The 18,221-nt window shown below is 40.6% G+C and overlaps 1 protein-coding gene across 6 annotated transcripts in view; it reads left to right on the forward strand.

Annotated features, from left to right (window-relative positions):
- Positions 1-18,221, forward strand: part of fras1 (Fraser extracellular matrix complex subunit 1) — a 352,607-nt gene that overhangs the window by 118,850 nt on the left and 215,536 nt on the right. For all 6 annotated transcript variants that reach the window (XM_085180995.1, XM_085180996.1, XM_085180998.1 and 3 more), the window contains 5 exons: positions 140-273; positions 1,049-1,132; positions 7,603-7,704; positions 9,033-9,224; positions 15,898-15,987. In XM_085180995.1, the coding sequence (XP_085037121.1) occupies positions 140-273; positions 1,049-1,132; positions 7,603-7,704; positions 9,033-9,224; positions 15,898-15,987 (602 nt within the window). The remainder of the gene's footprint in view (positions 1-139; positions 274-1,048; positions 1,133-7,602; positions 7,705-9,032; positions 9,225-15,897; positions 15,988-18,221) is intronic.

The following is an 18,221-nucleotide window of genomic DNA, read 5'->3' on the forward strand; positions in this document are numbered from 1 at the left end:
AATTCGCTACTACTTTCTTTCTTCTCTCCTGACTCTAAATCACTCTGTGTGCATGCAAACAATGCCTGAACTGTCAGCTCATTACCTGACACTATTTACTCGTTTAGTTTTTATCTGTGTGTGTGTGTCTGTTTGTTAGAGTCTTGCTCTTGGCAGGGGATCGTTTACAGGGATGGAGAGGAGTGGAAGCCCAGCCTCTGTTCCAGATGTGTCTGCAGCAATGGAGAAGTCCAGTGTTCAGTAGCAGAGTGTCAGCAAGTGGCCTGCAAACCGGTAAAGGTTTTGATCTTTAATTTTCATGTGGGCAGTCACTGTTTTTAATTCACTAAACCTACTGGCATTAAAAGAAGGATTTGGAAGGAGGTGTCTAGGATCCATCCTAGTCAGATTTCCTCCGTTACCTCCCAAATCCCTCAGCTCACCACCTTTCTAGTCTAAAGCGAAGCGCAGACACTCAAGACTCGTTTTCGCTGCATCTGTCGTATTTTTACTCTCGGTGACTAACAGCTCGTGGTCATGGCTGAGGAGAGGAACACTGACACCTTCACCTGTACTCTCACCACAACAGACCAGGCCTGCAAACGCTGCATCAGTCACCTGCTCCACTCTGCCACCGCTCACAGAAAACTCCCCGAAATACACAACAAAATGGAATATTTATTTCAGCTATTCTTAGAAAAGAAACAAATTATATTGAAATGCTAAAGATAGATGAGCCTGTTTTAAATTCCAGTATGCCTCTTGGGTTATAGACACCTCGTTTTCTATTTTAGTGCTTTTTTTTATTCCTTCACAAGTTAAATAAATATTCATGTGTTAAAAAAAGAAATGCATGCAAGTAAGAAAGGTTTGAAGTTGTTGCAAGGTGGTTTGGCTTTGTGCTAAGGATGATATTCATCTTATCAACCTCTTGGTAATTGTATTTGCTAAAATGTCAGGTGGGCTAACAGTACTGTCAAAGCTTATATGCCCTTTGTTGTGTGAAATACAGTGAAATAACTGCTAATCTGAGAGGGTTTGTGCTTGTGTGTGTGCAATGTTTCCTCAGCATGAGAACTTGGTGATCCAGCCAGGAGAGTGCTGTCCCCAGTGTGTGTCCAACCCTTGTCTGTCAGCTGGAAAACAGTACCAGGTAGGCAGCCTGTGGGTGTTTGAACTGTGCTTGTACTGTGTACGCACCTGTTATTGTGCAGATTTGTGTGAATCCTGTGGTTTACAAAGCCTCTGTGTGTTGGAGGCAGCTGATAACGGCTCATAAATCTACATTTGAAACCTGAAACATTGATTAGAATATCTGTGATGATAGTGAGAATATGATGCATGCAGTGAATATGTGAATGTCTCTATTGACATGAAAAGTCTGAGCCTTCCTCTCTCCTCCTCCTCCTCCTTCTCCTCTCCTGCTGTGTTTGCAGTGCACATGCTCCCATCTCGCTCACTGCCAACTTTCTCTTTTGATCACAGAATGTCCCATTCTATCTAATGTGTGTTTGCGTTTTCTAACACACACACACACACACACACACACACACAAACACACACACACACACACACACACACACTCTCTCATTCATGTTGGCGTCATCTTGACGGATAAGAGAAGGAATTGTGATGCTTTGCCTCTGGTGTCGATTACCTAACTGAGTAGCTATACAGTCCATACATGAGTGCCTCCACATCTGTTGCACACACACATATTATTGTATATGTGTGTGTGTGTAAAACACATGTAGTATACATAACAACAACAAAAGAAAAAATTAACAGAGCTTTGGGAGAATTTCTAATTCTCACATTTTTCATTTCTACACTTTATTTATAAGGGAGAGGGCAGCACAGTGGTGGCATGGTTAGAGGTGTTGGTGCTCACAGCAATCAGGCTCCTGGTTCAAACCCCAGCTGGGGGCCTTTCTGCGTGGCATGTGTGGGTTTCGTCCAGTACTCCAGCTTCCAACAGTACAAAGACATGCATGCTAGGTTAATTAATAATTCTTAGCCACAGATATGAGATTGTAGAAGTGGTAGAAATTGATCAATATATGGTTTTGGGTTTTTTTGCCTGTCCCGTTTGGTTCTTTTGCCATCAGAATTATTGTCTAAAGGCGAAAAAAGATGCCCAACGGTTTTACTTTACCAAATGGACCATCCCAGCCTTGCCGTAATGGTCTATTTTGATTCACTTGATCAATACATGTTTAAATGTGACTTGTACTCAAAGCACTTTGAGAGATCAGTAAATATTGAAAAGCACATTAAATAGAAGAACCTTTTTATTTCTACAGCGATATGATTATAAAACACCTACAGCGAGCCTTTTACTTGTTTACCTTATGTAAAATGTGTTGGTTGGCTAATCCTGTGTTTGCATTATGTACTTAGACACTTTAACAGCATCAGTGATGCAGCTGAAAGAAGCTAAAACCGTCTCACATTCATCTCATCCACTGTCTTAATGATAGAGAGCTGTGATACTGACAGCTTTCCAATAGACTCGTGTGTGTTCCAGTACAGAATAAAGCTCAAACACATTCATACAGCATTTAAAAAAAATACTGTACATACTGTTCAGTGTTTCCTCTCAGTCACACTTCTTTCAGTCTGTTTTATGTGTTTACCTCCTTGTGTTGTTCTTAATATTATAGTTTGATCCACTTTGTGAATTATGGCCTCCTCAGCTTGCATTTCTGTCCATGTTGCGGTTCGCCATACTGTCACGTGAACTTGTATCTACACTATAAACCCTGGGTTGGCCTGTCAAGGTCATAACCAATTTTATTAGATAACTTAAACTCAAAAGAGATGTCCTGAGTATGTTTAACCTGCTCTGTAGTACAAGCTAAACTTCACAAAGGCAAAAAGGATCAAAGGACGCATTATAATGGGTTATAACAGGCATCGTTTTTGCTTTTACCCTCAAAATTGTAACACAATCATGGGATATGTGGTGACTGTTACAAGTCTCCATCGTTGGTGCAGAAATCCTCTAAATGTGAACGTGGATGAAGTTATAGGAAATGTAAATACGTGTGTCTGCATGTCTACAGCACATGATTCCAGATATTTAAGACTTTATTAACATTATGCATCCGAAAAGGTATTTATTGTGCCGTCCTTTAATCAGCCTGGCTGTTCAGAAGAGAGTGAAGTCGTTTGGACCTCTGTGATATAGATCATTATTATACACTTCGTAATACCAGGGCTCGCAAAATCGCTAGCCCGACGTCCCGGGGCTAGCGATTTTTTCCAGTCGGGCTACCAAAACCTGTCTCTGCCCTGCCCGTCGGGCTATCATAGGAAGGGAAAAATATACGTCAATGCTTTTGCATTCTTTCATGTAGTTGGGTAATTATGTCATTGGCATCGGTGAGCCAGAATTTGCGCTTGTTTTTTGCTTTCACTTTGCAATCGCGCAAACTGTGTATAGAGAGCGACAGCACTGATTGGTGAGTGATGATAATTTGCACCAATTCCTCTGACATCGTCTTATCAATCGTTAGCTTACTATGCAAACATGACAAGTGAAATCTCCCGCAGCTTAAACATGTGAGAGGTTGATCGCGCAGAGAATCGCTGAGCGTTAAGTGAGTGCGTGTGTAAAAGCAGCAGGATATATATTTTAGTAATGCTGAGCCAAATAAGACAGGTCAGGGTGAAGAAGTGACAGCCCAAGAAAAGCTTACCACAAAACGGAAAAGTTATGACAAATCAGACTATAAGGCAAAAAGAAAGTGCAGCTTTATGGTTTCATGGACAAAAGAATTTCTGCGGCTGCAATATGACGAGCTAAATAACCAGGTCTACACATAAGTGGTCCGCAGGTGCGCATTTGCTGTCAAAATAAAAGACGCGCACAAGATAAGAAGTTGCAACGCCTGTTTGCATACATAAGATTTTCTGGAGGAGGACAGACATTTGTTTAGAACTCTTAAAGATGTCGAAGAAGCTCCTTTAAGCAATTACTGTGATGTTCCTCCACCTCCAAAGAAATGTCAGAAGGAGTCCGAACCATAAAAGAAGCTCGTATTCACGGAAAAGTGGTTGCAGGAGGTGAGCTGGCTTCAAACAAATGAACGCACGGAGATGTGGTGCAGAATGTGCCGTGAAAATCCCACTGTAGCGGACAAAAACAGCCTTTTATATGGACGCAAACGCGCGTTGCAACTTCTTATCTGGTGCGCGTCTTTTATTTTGACAGCGAATGCGCACATGCGGACCACTTATGTGCACCCGTGTAAATAACATAATGTTTTGTCGGGTGTGTTGTTGGTTTTCCCTCGATTTCTGAGTCGACAAGCGCCTTTGTTACTGGGACCAGTCATTTTAAGAAAGACCCCCATTAGAACCCATGAGAAATGCAAGAAATGCATTATTGCTCAGTCTGCAATATCTTTCCCAGAAAAAACACCAATTGCAAATAACATACTAAAAATAAACCTGAAAAATCTGTTTAGAACAGCTACTATGTTGCAAAGAGTGAACTACCACTGGCACAATTTAGCAGTCTTTGCAAACTTCAAAAAGCAAATGGCCTCGATCTTGGTTCCACTTGCCTCTTACCCGTGACTTCAGTGGAAATTTCAAATTCAGGATCTGACACAGACTGATTCATGTTCTACACAGTTCTTGCAAGTCCATAGAAATTTCTGTTCAATTAGAACCAAGTATTTGAGTTGATGATTGTAATTTTTATACAATGTTGTAATTTGTGTTTCAACAATTTTTTGATTAATGTTTTGTTTCCGTTACAATATTATACTTTAATGTATAATATTGTAACAGAAACAAAACATCAATCAAAAAATTGCCCTTTTTTTATTCGGGCTACTTAAATTAATTTTGGGCTACCAAAAACTGAAGAGTCTCTGCCCAAAGGGCTACCAGGGATTTTGAAATTTTGCGAGCCCTGAATACGCATGCATACGAGAGAGAGTTTCATGCAAGTTATGTTCAAAGAGCTCTACAGTGTGCCTCACAGGGTTTTGATGCCTTAAATAATGAAATAATTTGCATCCTCTGGGCTATAATCAATATTTAATTGAGCAGTTTAGGGTGGAGGAGGAAGGAAGTTGGAATTTAATCTGACATTTACAGAATTTGACCTTAAATTTAAACTGATAATACGTTTAGGATCTTAAACACATCAGACGTGGAACATCTGTGCGACATTTCCTTTGGTATCATGACAACATAGCGCACAAGCAAATGTTTTCTCTGAAAGGGAGTCAGAACTTTATAAAGAAGGTACAAATTAAATAGATGCTTCTGAAACCCGTCATCGATCACTGCATGAAGTTTGTGAAGGATACAGCTGACCAAGAAACATAATAATAACTAAATGACATAAGAGCTGTTTGTCCTTTTCTGTGTATGTTTTGTGTGTTTGCGTTTTTGATTAACATTGACAACAATAACAATATTGTAGAAAAAGTGCAGTTTAACATGCTGCTCACTGTTTTAAATACCTGTTACAACAGACCAAGGAAGATCAAAGAACTATGATTTTAAATGATTGCGTTACTGCACCGGGAAAAAGCTAAAGTGATGTCATTGCAGTGCTCTGGTGGGAAACTTTAGCATTCATGTGGTGCCCACCTAAGTGTTGCAGCTCAAGCACACCCTCCTCTAAGGCAGCGGTCCCCAACCTTTTTTGCGCCATGGACCGGTTTAAGGTCAGACATATTTTCACAGCCCGGCCTTTAAGGTGTTGCGGATAAATACAACAAAATAAAATGATACGACCAACACAACAAATGTAATATTTTGTAAATATAATAATAAATGCAAATTCACTGTTTACTTGTGTAACTTTATTAGCAGCATCCTCCTGAAATGCACCAACAACACTCAGAGTAACATCCTCCTAACATCCTCAACCTCCGCCAGCAGGATAACACTCGTCCACACCTCAATGCTGAATGTAAAACACAGACGTAGCCACTGTGATGTCACCTACTTGTTTCTGCACTGGGAAACTTTTACTCCCAACATTTCTACACAAATATCTGTACTTTCTACTCCTTACACTTTTGTCATGAACCACAGTTCACGCAATCAAGTGGAGCCCAAAAGCAAACTCAATACGCTTCGGTGCGAGGAAGTACAAGTTTTATTATTCAACAAAAGGTGACCCGGAACAACCACGAGAGGCGAGAGGCTAATCGGAGAACTGAAGGAAACCAGGAAAACAAAGGACACAGGGAAGCCGTAATCGGGACTGTGGGAGGCTGCAACAGAAAAGGGGAAAAGGTTGTTAGTGTGCAGGGGAATGGAGAGACACAACAAGACCGGGCTAGAGCAATCTGGCCAACAATCAGAGCCGGACCGTGGGACTCGTGGGAGGTAAATCCGAGGAGGCAGAGACGAGGTCAGGTGGTACACTCTGAGAGCCAAGCAGGCAGCAGGACAGTAACCACTGAGGGGTGATAACTGACTGGCGTGGAGCAACCGTCTATGCAGGGTTAAATATTCCTCCTCGTAATAGCATGGAATGGGATGCAGGTGTGATGGTGACGGCCCAACCTGAGGGTGTGGTCACCGGGGCATCCCGAACACTCCTCAGACACAGAGCCACGCACCATGACAGCTTTCAAAGCAGGTGCACTGTGCACACTGTGTACACTGTGTGACTGCAAACGTCAAGCAAAGTTAAGCGTTTTTGGTGCCGTTCATAAGTTGTGTTCGCGGTACAAGCGTCAAGCTAGTGCTACAAAGAGAGTAACCTTTAAACTTTCTTGCTTTTTTTTTTTTTTTTTTAAGTTTGCAGGTATTTTCAAATTCAAGTTTCTATCAGCTCAACAAACATCAGCTGTTTCTGTGCAGTCTCTCACGCGGTGTTTTGCTAGCTAAAAATACAGCAGCTATATTTCTCAACGAGTAAAAACAGTGAGCGAGCCTGAACTTTCTCACTTTTAATTGAATAAAGAAGTTTAATCGGTACTTCAGCTTTTACCAGGATATTTTTTTAACACAAGTGCCTGTACACCTCTGGGATTTTGAAGCCAGAGGTTGCTATGTTTGCGGCAGAGGGTTGAGTGTTAACATTAAAGCTAGTATCTGGTGCAACCCACAGACACCGATAAATTCTATTTAGTGTGAAGTAACAGGCTAATAAATAAAAGTCCACTAACAAAAAATGCAGCACTTGCTTTTTGGATAATTGTACCACAGAGCAGGCCATATTTCTTTGTCACAAAAATCCATTAAAAATGTTCCAAAAGGCAGCGACTGCACAAAGGTGACCTACACAATAAAAGTCCAGTTTGCTTTCAATAATATGCTTCATACATATTTCAAGTACTCCATTAACTATCTGTTTCAATACTTCACACTTCCTGTGCAAGTTGTGTATTCAGTGTTTGAGCTCACTGCTGTTATAGTCTTCAAATTAAAGAGAATCATGTGGAAATCAAGTGGCTGGCTCCGTGTTTGTATGCTTTTCACACTGCAGAGACATCCCATTGTTGTTCTCAAAGAAAAGGCGCTCACTGGTTTCAAATGAGCTGTGAGTTTCCTGCAAACAGCTTGTGATTCACTGTGTGTAAGCCTGAAAGTGTGTGTGTGTTTGGAGATGGTCTAAATGTGTATTTGTGTGTCTCTTGGCAGCACGGTGAGCAGTGGCAGAAGAACACCTGCACCACGTGCGTGTGTGACCGAGGTCAATCTAAATGCCACACTAAAACCTGCCCACCCATAACCTGCGACAAGGTGAGTAGTCTCACGCACACAAATGCACGCGCACAATCACTGACATTCGGTTTTATGCAGAAGTCGCCACACACTAACTATCTCTGAACCTTTAGAGTCTCTGAACACATCGTGGATTTCAGACGCCCTCAGATTTATTTTCTGGACACTTTACCTAACCCACCCCAGACGTTAAGCTAACCTTTTCATAACTAAGTCTTCAGATTATCAGTTTAGCAGCCAGATTACCCAGAAAGTTAAAAAACCGATTCACTCGAACATTTCTGCCAGAGGTGATGCTTGACACAACTTAGAAATAGATCCAGGAAGTATTTTTACCAGTGCAACATGGGAAAATGTATCAAATGGAAAAAAAGAAGATGTGACGTTGATGTTGTCAAAGAAGAAAATACAAAACCCACAAGACCAAATACACACATGCACAAAAAAACCATTGAAAAAAGTCAGACTAACGCTCTAAAGCCGAAATGAGTTTAAATTCTTTAGGCACATGAAAAATATATCTTTGCTTTGAGCAATTTATAAACTAGCTGCAGCATTTAAACATTTATTCTACATTGTAATGGAAGCCAGTGTAAACCTGCAGGTGTTTTTCTTAAGTAAGGGCTGCACGGTGGTGCTGTGGTTAGGACTGTCACCTTGCTAACAAGGGATCGTTGGATGTGATTGGTCCAGGTCTTCTGGCTTCCTCCCACAATGCAAAGACATGCCTGTTAGGTTACTTGATTCTAAATAGGGCGTAGGTGTGAATGCAAGTGTCTGGTTCTGTGTGTTGGCCGTGCAATGGGACAGGCCTCAGGCCCCCTGCAAACCCATGTTGGTCAGGAAAACTACATTTCTGTAAATCACGTGTTGATAAAATTGCACATCATACGGTTCACAAATGTGTAATTTATTTATTTTTTTGAAGTATTTTCTTAATATGACTCGAGAACAGTTTGCATCCACTTTTCCTGACATTTCAAAGTCCTGCAGTTGATGGTTTTGCTTGATGTTTGTGAGATTGGGTAAAAAAAAAACTACAGTAGCTGTCAGAGCTGAGATACAGAGTAAGCGTGACATCTGCAGTGTCAGGAAAAGCACACCTCTGTGCACTTTCAAATAAAGTTAGAAGAACGGTCTGGCGGCCCACTCCGCTTGGTGTCTTTCCCCTTAATAATGCAAAACACATACTCTCTCTTCCCTCGCTCCGCTTATCTCTCTCTGCTGAAACAGAGATTCACAAAACCAGCATTTTTATAAGCTCCTTGGATTTCCGTCGTCTTCTCCCGCTGCTCCGTTTGCATTCTTTCATCATCTGTAAATGACATTATCCTGCCTCCAAACAGGGGCAGACCAAAGTGAAGCGTGCCGGGCAGTGCTGTGATGAATGCGCTGCTGCTAAGGGAAGCTGCCAGTACCAGGGCGCAGTGCGTTACCATGGAGACATGTGGAACAGCACCGGCTGTGAGTTCTGTACCTGCAGCCGGGGTCAGGTCCTCTGTCAGAGGGCCGAGTGTGGACGTGTCGAATGCCCACAGGTGAGCCCGAAAGGAAAAAAATGTTTGTTGAAGCCCAGAGGCAAAGCTGGCCCGATTTTAAAAATCTGTGGATGTAAGGTTAAAATTCCCAAACATTTCCTCAGGCCACAGCTTCTGTTTTAGGCTGGAAAACGGTCATCTCTGATTTTTTTAAATGAATTTCCACATAAGCAGGACAGCTGTAGGGAGACATCCCACTGCATCTGGAAAAAAGTTTTATTTATTTATGTATTTTTATTTAATTCAAAAGGGTAAACTTTCATATATACATATACACATTACTCAGGATACTTTTATATATGATATTTTATGGCTCATAGCTTATAAAATCAGGAACTGAGTATCTCAAATTATTTTGAGGTTGATTAGATTTTTATTCAAATAGTATAAATGGCACGCATCTCTTTATATAGTTCAGTACACACAATTGTAATCACGGGGAAGACTGCCGACATCATAGTTGTCTAGGTGATGATGCGATCACATCCCTAATCTCTGTGTTGAGCTGAGACGACGGGCTGAGCAAAAAGAGAACTGAGAGCCAAAGACCTCTTTTTTTTTTTTTTAGATGAAACTACATTTTGCATGTATTATGTAAATCAGGTTCCTAGAGTCTGTTGATGACCTCTAAACCATAATGAGCCTTAACCTCCTAATACCCAAACTCTTTCATGGCATGCATTTTTAATTTCTCTTTGATATTTGGGCTGATTGGGACCTGATGAATGCAAAAACAAAGAGTTACCAGATTTTTTTTTTTTTTTTGAGATCCACATGTGAGGACATTCATTTTAAATTTCGATATAATGTCCTCATAAGTGGATATCAGGCCCATGTAGAGCAAAATTCAGTATTTTGGTCTAGACGACCCAAAATGTGGTGTCCACATATGTGGAAGTAAGGTCCTAGGTGGTTAAAATAAATCACTTAACATGTATGTAAGTAAGATCTAAGGAAAAAACAATTCACAGTATATCAGTTTTTTGACATGATTGGCTCCACTGTAAGAAATTTCTCAGTCAGCTGAGACTGAAGAAGTCACTTGGATGAGTGATGAAACGTTTCTCCCCCAAAACGCTACGAACAGATGAACAGAATCAACTTTTGGAGATTTACTTACCTGGATGATTGAAAATGCATCAAGAAACTTTCACTGTTAAGTTACAGTAAAGCTCTGTAATCTTTGCTGTTATACTGACGTGATGCAGACAACTATTTGGTTAATGTCATGCTGTCACCAGTAGTTTATTAATATAAAGTTTAACCGCATGTCTTTGCTCATGTTCCCTGAATTCCGTTTTATTTATTTCTTGAGCTTTGTTACAATTTTCCTCCTCCTTGCACCACACGCTTACGGGAATATGACTCAGCCTTGGTGGCCGTTCATAAGATCACATTTCATAATATTAATAATCATATAATCTTAATAGCAACTTGCCCTCACTGACACACCTTCCTGGATTTGTTCAACATTGTGCCAGTTTTACTGGAAGCACATGGTTAGACTGATGTCGGGTGAAACCATTAAGCTGTTTTTATAAACATTGGCACTATGAACAGTTTAGCTGGAGTTACTAAAGTAATTGAACCAATTCTAAAAACATCTCCAAACATAAAGGGTTCAAATTTATGAACCCGCTAATTTGCAAAACAGACAAACATCCTGTGATGAGAAGTTAGCGCTGTTTGCAGTTTGTAAATGGAACATTTCTAAAATCTTGAATTGTTATTGAAATCAAAGTATCATTAGCCTAATGTGTTGTATTTTAAATATGCTTTTGTCATTCAGATTTGGTCACCAGCGTGTTGTTTCAAAAATGAGCTCTTTCCTCACAGCTGTTGTGTCCAAAAGATCTGCATGTATAAAGCTTTTGGAGACAATTGTGTCTTTTTCCCTTCAACAACCTGAATGATACACAAGCTTGAAGGCTTAAAATGAACATATGTCACTCTGGCTGTGTTGCTTTTCTTAACATAATTACTTCTAATGTTCCTGCTAATGGGTAATAGCTGTGTTCGATGTTTGTATAATTTTATTCTTGTGTTTTTATGATCTCAGTTTTGAGTTTGCAGCATCGTTACTGGTCTCAGGATTCCATTATGATCATATAAAACTATGTGAACTTGCTTTTCCTGCAGACCCCAACTGCTTAACCTTTCCTCAAGGCTTACCCTTGCTGTCAAACCCTTGGCCTATTGATGCAACGTGTCAGCACCCTGAAATCCCATTTCCTTTCTTTTAAATAGGCTACTTAAAAGTTAATGGAAGATGTCACTGTTACTTTGTTCAGTTTCCTGTATTTGCCACAGTGAAATTTACCAGTTTAAACGTACACTTGGGTGGAATGGGAGGAAGGGCGATCATTTGAGGTTATGAGGTTGGCTGATTCCATCACAGGTGATTCACTCAGTTGAGATGAAGTAAATTGAAAGACAAGATGAAACTAATGGTGTGTGAAAGAAACTTGGCCCTAGAGCTTGTCACTAGATGAAAAATATGACTTGCGCTCAGCTACACTAAACCTACCCCAGGCTGAACCGCTCTGCTAAATGCATAGCGTCTCTTAAGACAGTAATACAGTGTCAGTGTTAAATATGGAGTATCTACTGGTCTTAAAAGGTATTAAAATCTCTAAAATGCACGTTTACCAATACAAGTTTTGCGTGTTTGTGGCTTTGTTCCGATATCTACCTCTTCACAGCATATGTTGAAATATTCTTGAGCAGTATACTAAGCACCAGATTCCCTCCCGATGCACCTGTGGGTGTGCAACAGCATGTGTTGTACATAAAGCACTAAATGCATGAATTAAAAAGTGCTGTGTCAACGTGGCTTGTAGTGAAGTAAACTGGGAAAGTGCTACATAAATGCCAGACCATTTAAAACGTATCAAATGTCTTAAAATCTGTTTAAATGTTTTAGTTACATCTCCATCAAAAGCACAAGTTGAGAACTCTCAGCTTTGATTCAGGCGATTCCTTCTTATTTCAACTTGTATGTTTGATTTAAAATCCACTGCAGTGGTGTACAGAGGCACAATTATAACAACTGTGTCACTGTCTAAACCAGGGGTAGGCAACTCCAGGCCTCGAGTGCCGGTGTCCTGCAGGTTTTAGATATCACCATGTGTCAACACACCTGAATCCAATGATTAGTTCATTATCAGGCCTCTGGAGAACTTCAAGACATGTTGGGGAGGTCATTTAGCCATTTGAATCAGCTGTGTTGGATCAAGGACACATCTAAAACCTGCAGGACACCGACACTCGAGGCCTAGTGTTGCCTATCCTTGGTCTAAACACTTATGTAGCTGACTGTAGGTCAAGGTTGAGTATTTGGCAGCTTAACAGCTACAGCTAATGTTGTAGAAAACACACATTAGAATTGACAGTCATGTTAAAAATACACATCAATCATATAAGTATATCCCTGTTACATTGTACATACAGACCACGCAAAGAAGTGTATTTTTGCCCATCCTGGTAGTTTCTACTACATGATGGACTCAGACAAGTTGACAGTGCAGTGATGGAAACCCTGAACATGATGATGAAAAAGACTGTCCTACTAGTTAGCATCCTCGTTAGTCTATGGAAATACAAAGATGCTAAATTTAATCCAAAATCATTTGGGAATGATCTAAGTTTAAGTTATAGTGATTTTCCTCTTTTATTCAAAATGTTTCTGTTAATGCAAACCATGTAAACCACAGCATGATGTCCTTTTGGATGAACAGTTTGGACCGTGTCCTTAAACTCAGTCTAAAAATGAGAGAGCTACTGTCCTGCAGCTTTTAGATGCATCCCTACTCCAACACAGCTGAATCAAATGGTTGGATTACCTCTTCAGCATGCCCTTAAGGTTGGGAAAGGCCTGATAACAAGCCATTCATTTGATTCAGGTTTGTCACTACCCGATCCGTACCGGAAACCCGATCGGTACCCCGCATGCGCAAATCTTACGTCACTTCCTCTCTTTGCCAACATTGCGACATTCAATATATTTGAACGATACGGTTAGCGCCCAGTTAGCTCCTAGCATTTCTCAACAGCTCTGCCTCCTTTTCGACTGCCCGGGACATTTAAACAATGGATAATCCGTATACAAACAAATTCATGCTTTTCTCCTCAACAGAGAGCGTTCCCTGATTGAACAACAGCGCCGTAAAATAAGAAGAATGGCGCCTAATTACAGAATTAATAATACAGACTTTGTAATATGTCACGTGAAGATTCAGCAGCCAGATGAAGTGTTTACTGGCAATTGACAGTGATAGCGGACATCAACATCACTATTTCAGTCAATCCTCTCCTCACAGACAAGCATAAACACACTCGACTATCACTAAATCAAATTTAACACACGTTTGTAATGACGCCAATTCATTTTACAATGGGGTTCATTCGCTCGGTCAGCAGGTGGCAGTATCCTCGTACACTGGGGAGTACACTGCCATTAAACAAACAGAAGACGAAGAAAACATCTGCACATGCGCGGTACGGATCGGGTAGACCCCATTTGTACGGTCCGACTTTGCACATGCGCAGTAAGGATCGGGGAGTCCCGATCCGTAACTATCTTTTTATTTTTCGTTTTTGTCTACATTGTACTGAAATGCTTCATTATTGCAAACATTTTAAGATATACTTATTATTCTTAACATCTTAACCGATACTCTGACCCATAACTATCGTAAAATGCTACGACCGGAAGTAGACACCTTTCGCGCATGCGGGGTACCGATCGGGTTTGCGGTACGGATCGGGTAGTGACAAGGTGTGTCGGAACAAGGATGTGTCTAAAACCTGCAGGACAGTAGCTCTCGGGGACTGGAGTTGGACGCCCCTGGTCTAGAATGTCATGTAAAGTGTTATTAAAAGCATCTTTAAAAGTCAGAGTGCAACAGCAGAAGCAATAATAGCCTTCATGTTAAGTCATCAAAGGTCAGACTTGACCCAGTCAGGAATGTAGGTGAGTGTGTTTGAACAAAACAGCCTAGAGGATTTGTTAAAGTTATTAGCCGGTGTTCCCATAGTTGCTTCAGTCCCCCCGCTTTAGGCTCCACGCCACGTTGACTCAACACCTCATCCAGTTTTACATCAAGCAGATTTAATAATATTGCTTTAATATCCCCGACCACGACCAAATAAGCCCTCATTAATCATGCTGTATGGTGATAATTACAGCTGCTAAGTGTCATTAGCTCTAAGTAGCATAACTGGCATTTTTCCAACTTTGAACTCAACAAGGTCACCGTGCAAAGAAGATAGAGCCAATTTCCACTGTGTGTTTGTGTGTGTGCAAAACAATTAAGACAAGGTTATGGGTTTAATGATGTGTAGGTCAGGAGGCGGAGAAAGGCACTGGGGTACAGTTATACAGTTATTTTATGATTCCTGCACTAATAATGTACCTACTGTAATGGTACTGAAAGGACCTCTAGTCTTAGAAAACTGCAGTATTGGGACACTACTGCTGTGACATGCATCTTTTATTTCCAAGTTTCATCTTTTCTTAAAGTTTAAATGCGTATGGGTGTAGGAGGAGCCATTAAAATCAATAACACATGGGAGAAATTGGTAAGTTACAGAAGCAGTTTCCGCCTCTAGATGCCAGATTTTGGTGATATCTGCAACAGAGATGACTTCCATGTCTTGAATATAATGGAACTAAATGGTGTGTAGTGTTTAAAGTGCCAAAAATAACCACAGGAGCAGCGCCTCCCTCCAGAAATCATGACCCAGGTAATCATAGTAATGCTTGAGTCTTGTTGGGAGTCCATCTACGTCAATACATACATAAAAGACAGTAATTTGTGTGCAGTCAGTATAAATAACGTAACCGTCTTACTTTAATGTGATGCATGATATCATGGGCAGTTTTCTTTGTCTGCAGGCTGCAAAACTGTCAAATATTTAATGATTTCCACTACTCTCATGACTTGATCCATTCAACAATATGCTCGCCTTCTCTGCAGAGCCGTCCAGGAGAAGCTGAGTAACTGTCGCTCTTAGTTTAGCTTATTTTAGAGCAATATCCACCAATTACAGGAATCAAGTAGCTACAGTACCCGACAGCTAACCTAACATCTCAAGAGGATGGAGCAATACTTTCATTTGGTCATGCTGTCACGAACACGAGTGGATTTCCAATTTCTTGTGCTCAGTGAGCAGAGGAAACTTGGTGGGTGGAGTTTGGTGCAGAGAAAATAGTTTTTTGAGGAAAAAGTTAAATTATTAATAAGTAGCAACCAGCAATCAAATTATAAGTGAATAACCATCAGGTTATGCTGTTTAGATGACTCATTTTAGCTTGTTTTTCTATGTGAAGATTAACAGCAAATACTTTGGTTTGCTCTCTTTTCCTTTATCTTTTCTGTTCCCTCCCCTTTGTCTGCCTCTTCTTCCAGTCTTTTTTAATTAATTTACATTCTTTTGTCTACTGCTTTCTTCCACCTTCTTTCCAACCATACTCCCTTCTCCCTCCTACCCCTTCCTTCGTTGTTCTTGTCCTGTTTCCTTCTTTTTCTGTTTCTTTTCCACGTTACTCCTTTATTCTCCTTCATCATTTCCAAAATAGCTTTCTCTTGTGCTGTACTCTTTTCTTTTAGCTGCCGTCTGTAACTTCACGAGGAGAATTTTATAAAAATGTACATTTTCTTTGTTTTTTCAGGGATCTGAGCTCGTTAACCTGCCGGGGAAATGCTGCCCCGAGTGTTCGTCTGCGAAACCTTCCTGTGTGCACAAGGGAAAATCCTACAAGGTACTTCTATCACAAGTGTAGATTTGACTTTGAGCTTGTTTGCTTATAAACAAGATGGAAAATTGCAAAATCAGGCAAAGAATTCCTACTGTGTGGGAGAGACGAAGACTCCACAGGGCTTCTTTCCCTTCACATAAGAAAAAAGAAGCTAAGTGGCATGAAGTCTCTCTGCAGAGGAGGCTGTTATGAAAACAAACACATCGCTATTAAGCTGTACACAAACACAAACACTGGAAATTACAGTTGCATTCAGACGGAATAAACATGTGTTTTTCTGGACAGAGCTGTGAAATTAATCAGGTCACAGTCTTTTGTTTGTGTTCTTTTAGAGGCTCGTCAGCTTCATTATTCATAGGTTAGACCTGGAAAACCACAATGCAAAGCTTTAATTTTTTCACATTGATGGGGACGATGCTAATGTAGCGCTGCAGGATGGTGAACGACGCTGTGGCTCAGAGCGAGTGTCGGGAGAACTATTATCCTTTTGAATAGATTGTTCTTTGGTCCCACGAGGAATTAATCTTACCACGAGTAAACAAAAACAGATAGATACTGCATACTTATTATGCGCCTACACACATTTATACACGGTTGTATCAGCTTTGGTGTTTTCCTGCGATGGGAGAGAGTCACCGAAAGGTTGAAGCTGCAGGTTTGTGACGGGATGATTACTGGTTTGAATTCACGAGTGACTTGGAAAATAACAGCTCGGAAAGTTAATGAGTTAGAATAATGAACTGTGTTTACCCAACACTTATCTTCTGGTTGATTTAAAGGCATATAAACAGACTATTTACAGGGAAACTGAAAGAAATGAAACCGTTTTCAGGTGTTTATTTGAAGCTGCGATTGGTCTAAATGGGAACATTTTATTACAACCTTAAGTATAATAAATAAAAAGAGGTTTGCAACCTGCCATGCATAAAAGAATATCTCAGATATGAATATAAAGTGTCCTGTTGAGCCAAGGTTTTCTCTCTCAGCCCAGCTCAGATTTATACTGTGCATGTGTGAGGCTTATGCTAATTGACCAAATTAGTTTTAACTTACGAAGTTTTAAAGATGAATTAAATACAAGTGAGAGAAGAGTGTGCAGAAATCAGCTAGCACCATAACATTTTTAGATTTCTCGTCATGCACAGATCGATCAAGCTGAATAAAAAAGGTTTTTGCTTTTATTCTTGATGCTAAGCCAAGCTGTTCACATCATTTGTCACACAGGTAGTTACTCACCTCTGCAAAGAAAGCTGATTGGGATTAAATAGCATAGATTCACTTCCGTTGAATTGAATTCAATTTTATTTATATATCACAGAATAAAGCAACATTTGCCTCAAGGTGCTTTATATTGTAAGATAAAGACCTTACAGTAAGACGAAGAGAACAGAGAAAACCTCAACAATAATATATGTGATCCCATATGTGAGCATACAAGTGCTTTGGCGACAGTGGGAAGGAAAAACTGCCTTCAACAGGAAGAAACCAGGCTCAGGGAGGGGCGAGGCCATCTGTTGGGACCAGTAGGGGTGAGAGGAGGAAGACGGGACAAAGACATGCTGTGGAAGAGAGTCAGAGATGAATAATTACTAATGTCACTTAAACAACAAGCTTATTAAGCTCGTATTGATTTTGTACTTATAACTGTGCTCATACGCACGATCACGCAAACAAAAGGTTTTCTAAGGACTCCATGAAATGGAAAAACTGATGAAACTTATGGTTTCCATCCATAAGTGGGTAAGTAGCCGCTACATGCTGCTAAGAGGTGAACACTTCTGCAAAAGCTGATGTTTTGGCAGCGTGCTCGTCTGGAGCATTCAGGTGTGTTAACACAATAGCAGAATCTTCCCAGGAGTGGATGTCTCAGACTTTCACTCCAAGGTCTGGCTGTGCAATGCTGATAGAAGCTGCAAAAACAGCTACATCTCAGACTCTACAGGTTTCAGTTAGCATGTTAAATATTAAAGTGCAATTAGAAAAACAAGTGTAACTTTTGGATGAGCTGCCCCGAGAAAGCCTCTGCTCTCCAAAAAGAACATGGCAGCGTGACTTCAGTTCGCTAAATTGCATCCAAACAGACAACAAGACTTCTGGAAAATAGTCGTAACACACAGCGCCATGTTTGGTAAACTCCAAACGCAGCAAATCAGGACAAACACCTCATATCAGCTGTCAGCAGAGCGGTGGAGAGGTGATGATTTGGGCTTGTTTTGCAGCTGACGGATGTGTGCACT

This window comes from Neolamprologus multifasciatus, chromosome 12 (assembly GCF_963576455.1).
Source record: "Neolamprologus multifasciatus chromosome 12, fNeoMul1.2, whole genome shotgun sequence".
Taxonomy (NCBI): domain Eukaryota; kingdom Metazoa; phylum Chordata; class Actinopteri; order Cichliformes; family Cichlidae; genus Neolamprologus; species Neolamprologus multifasciatus.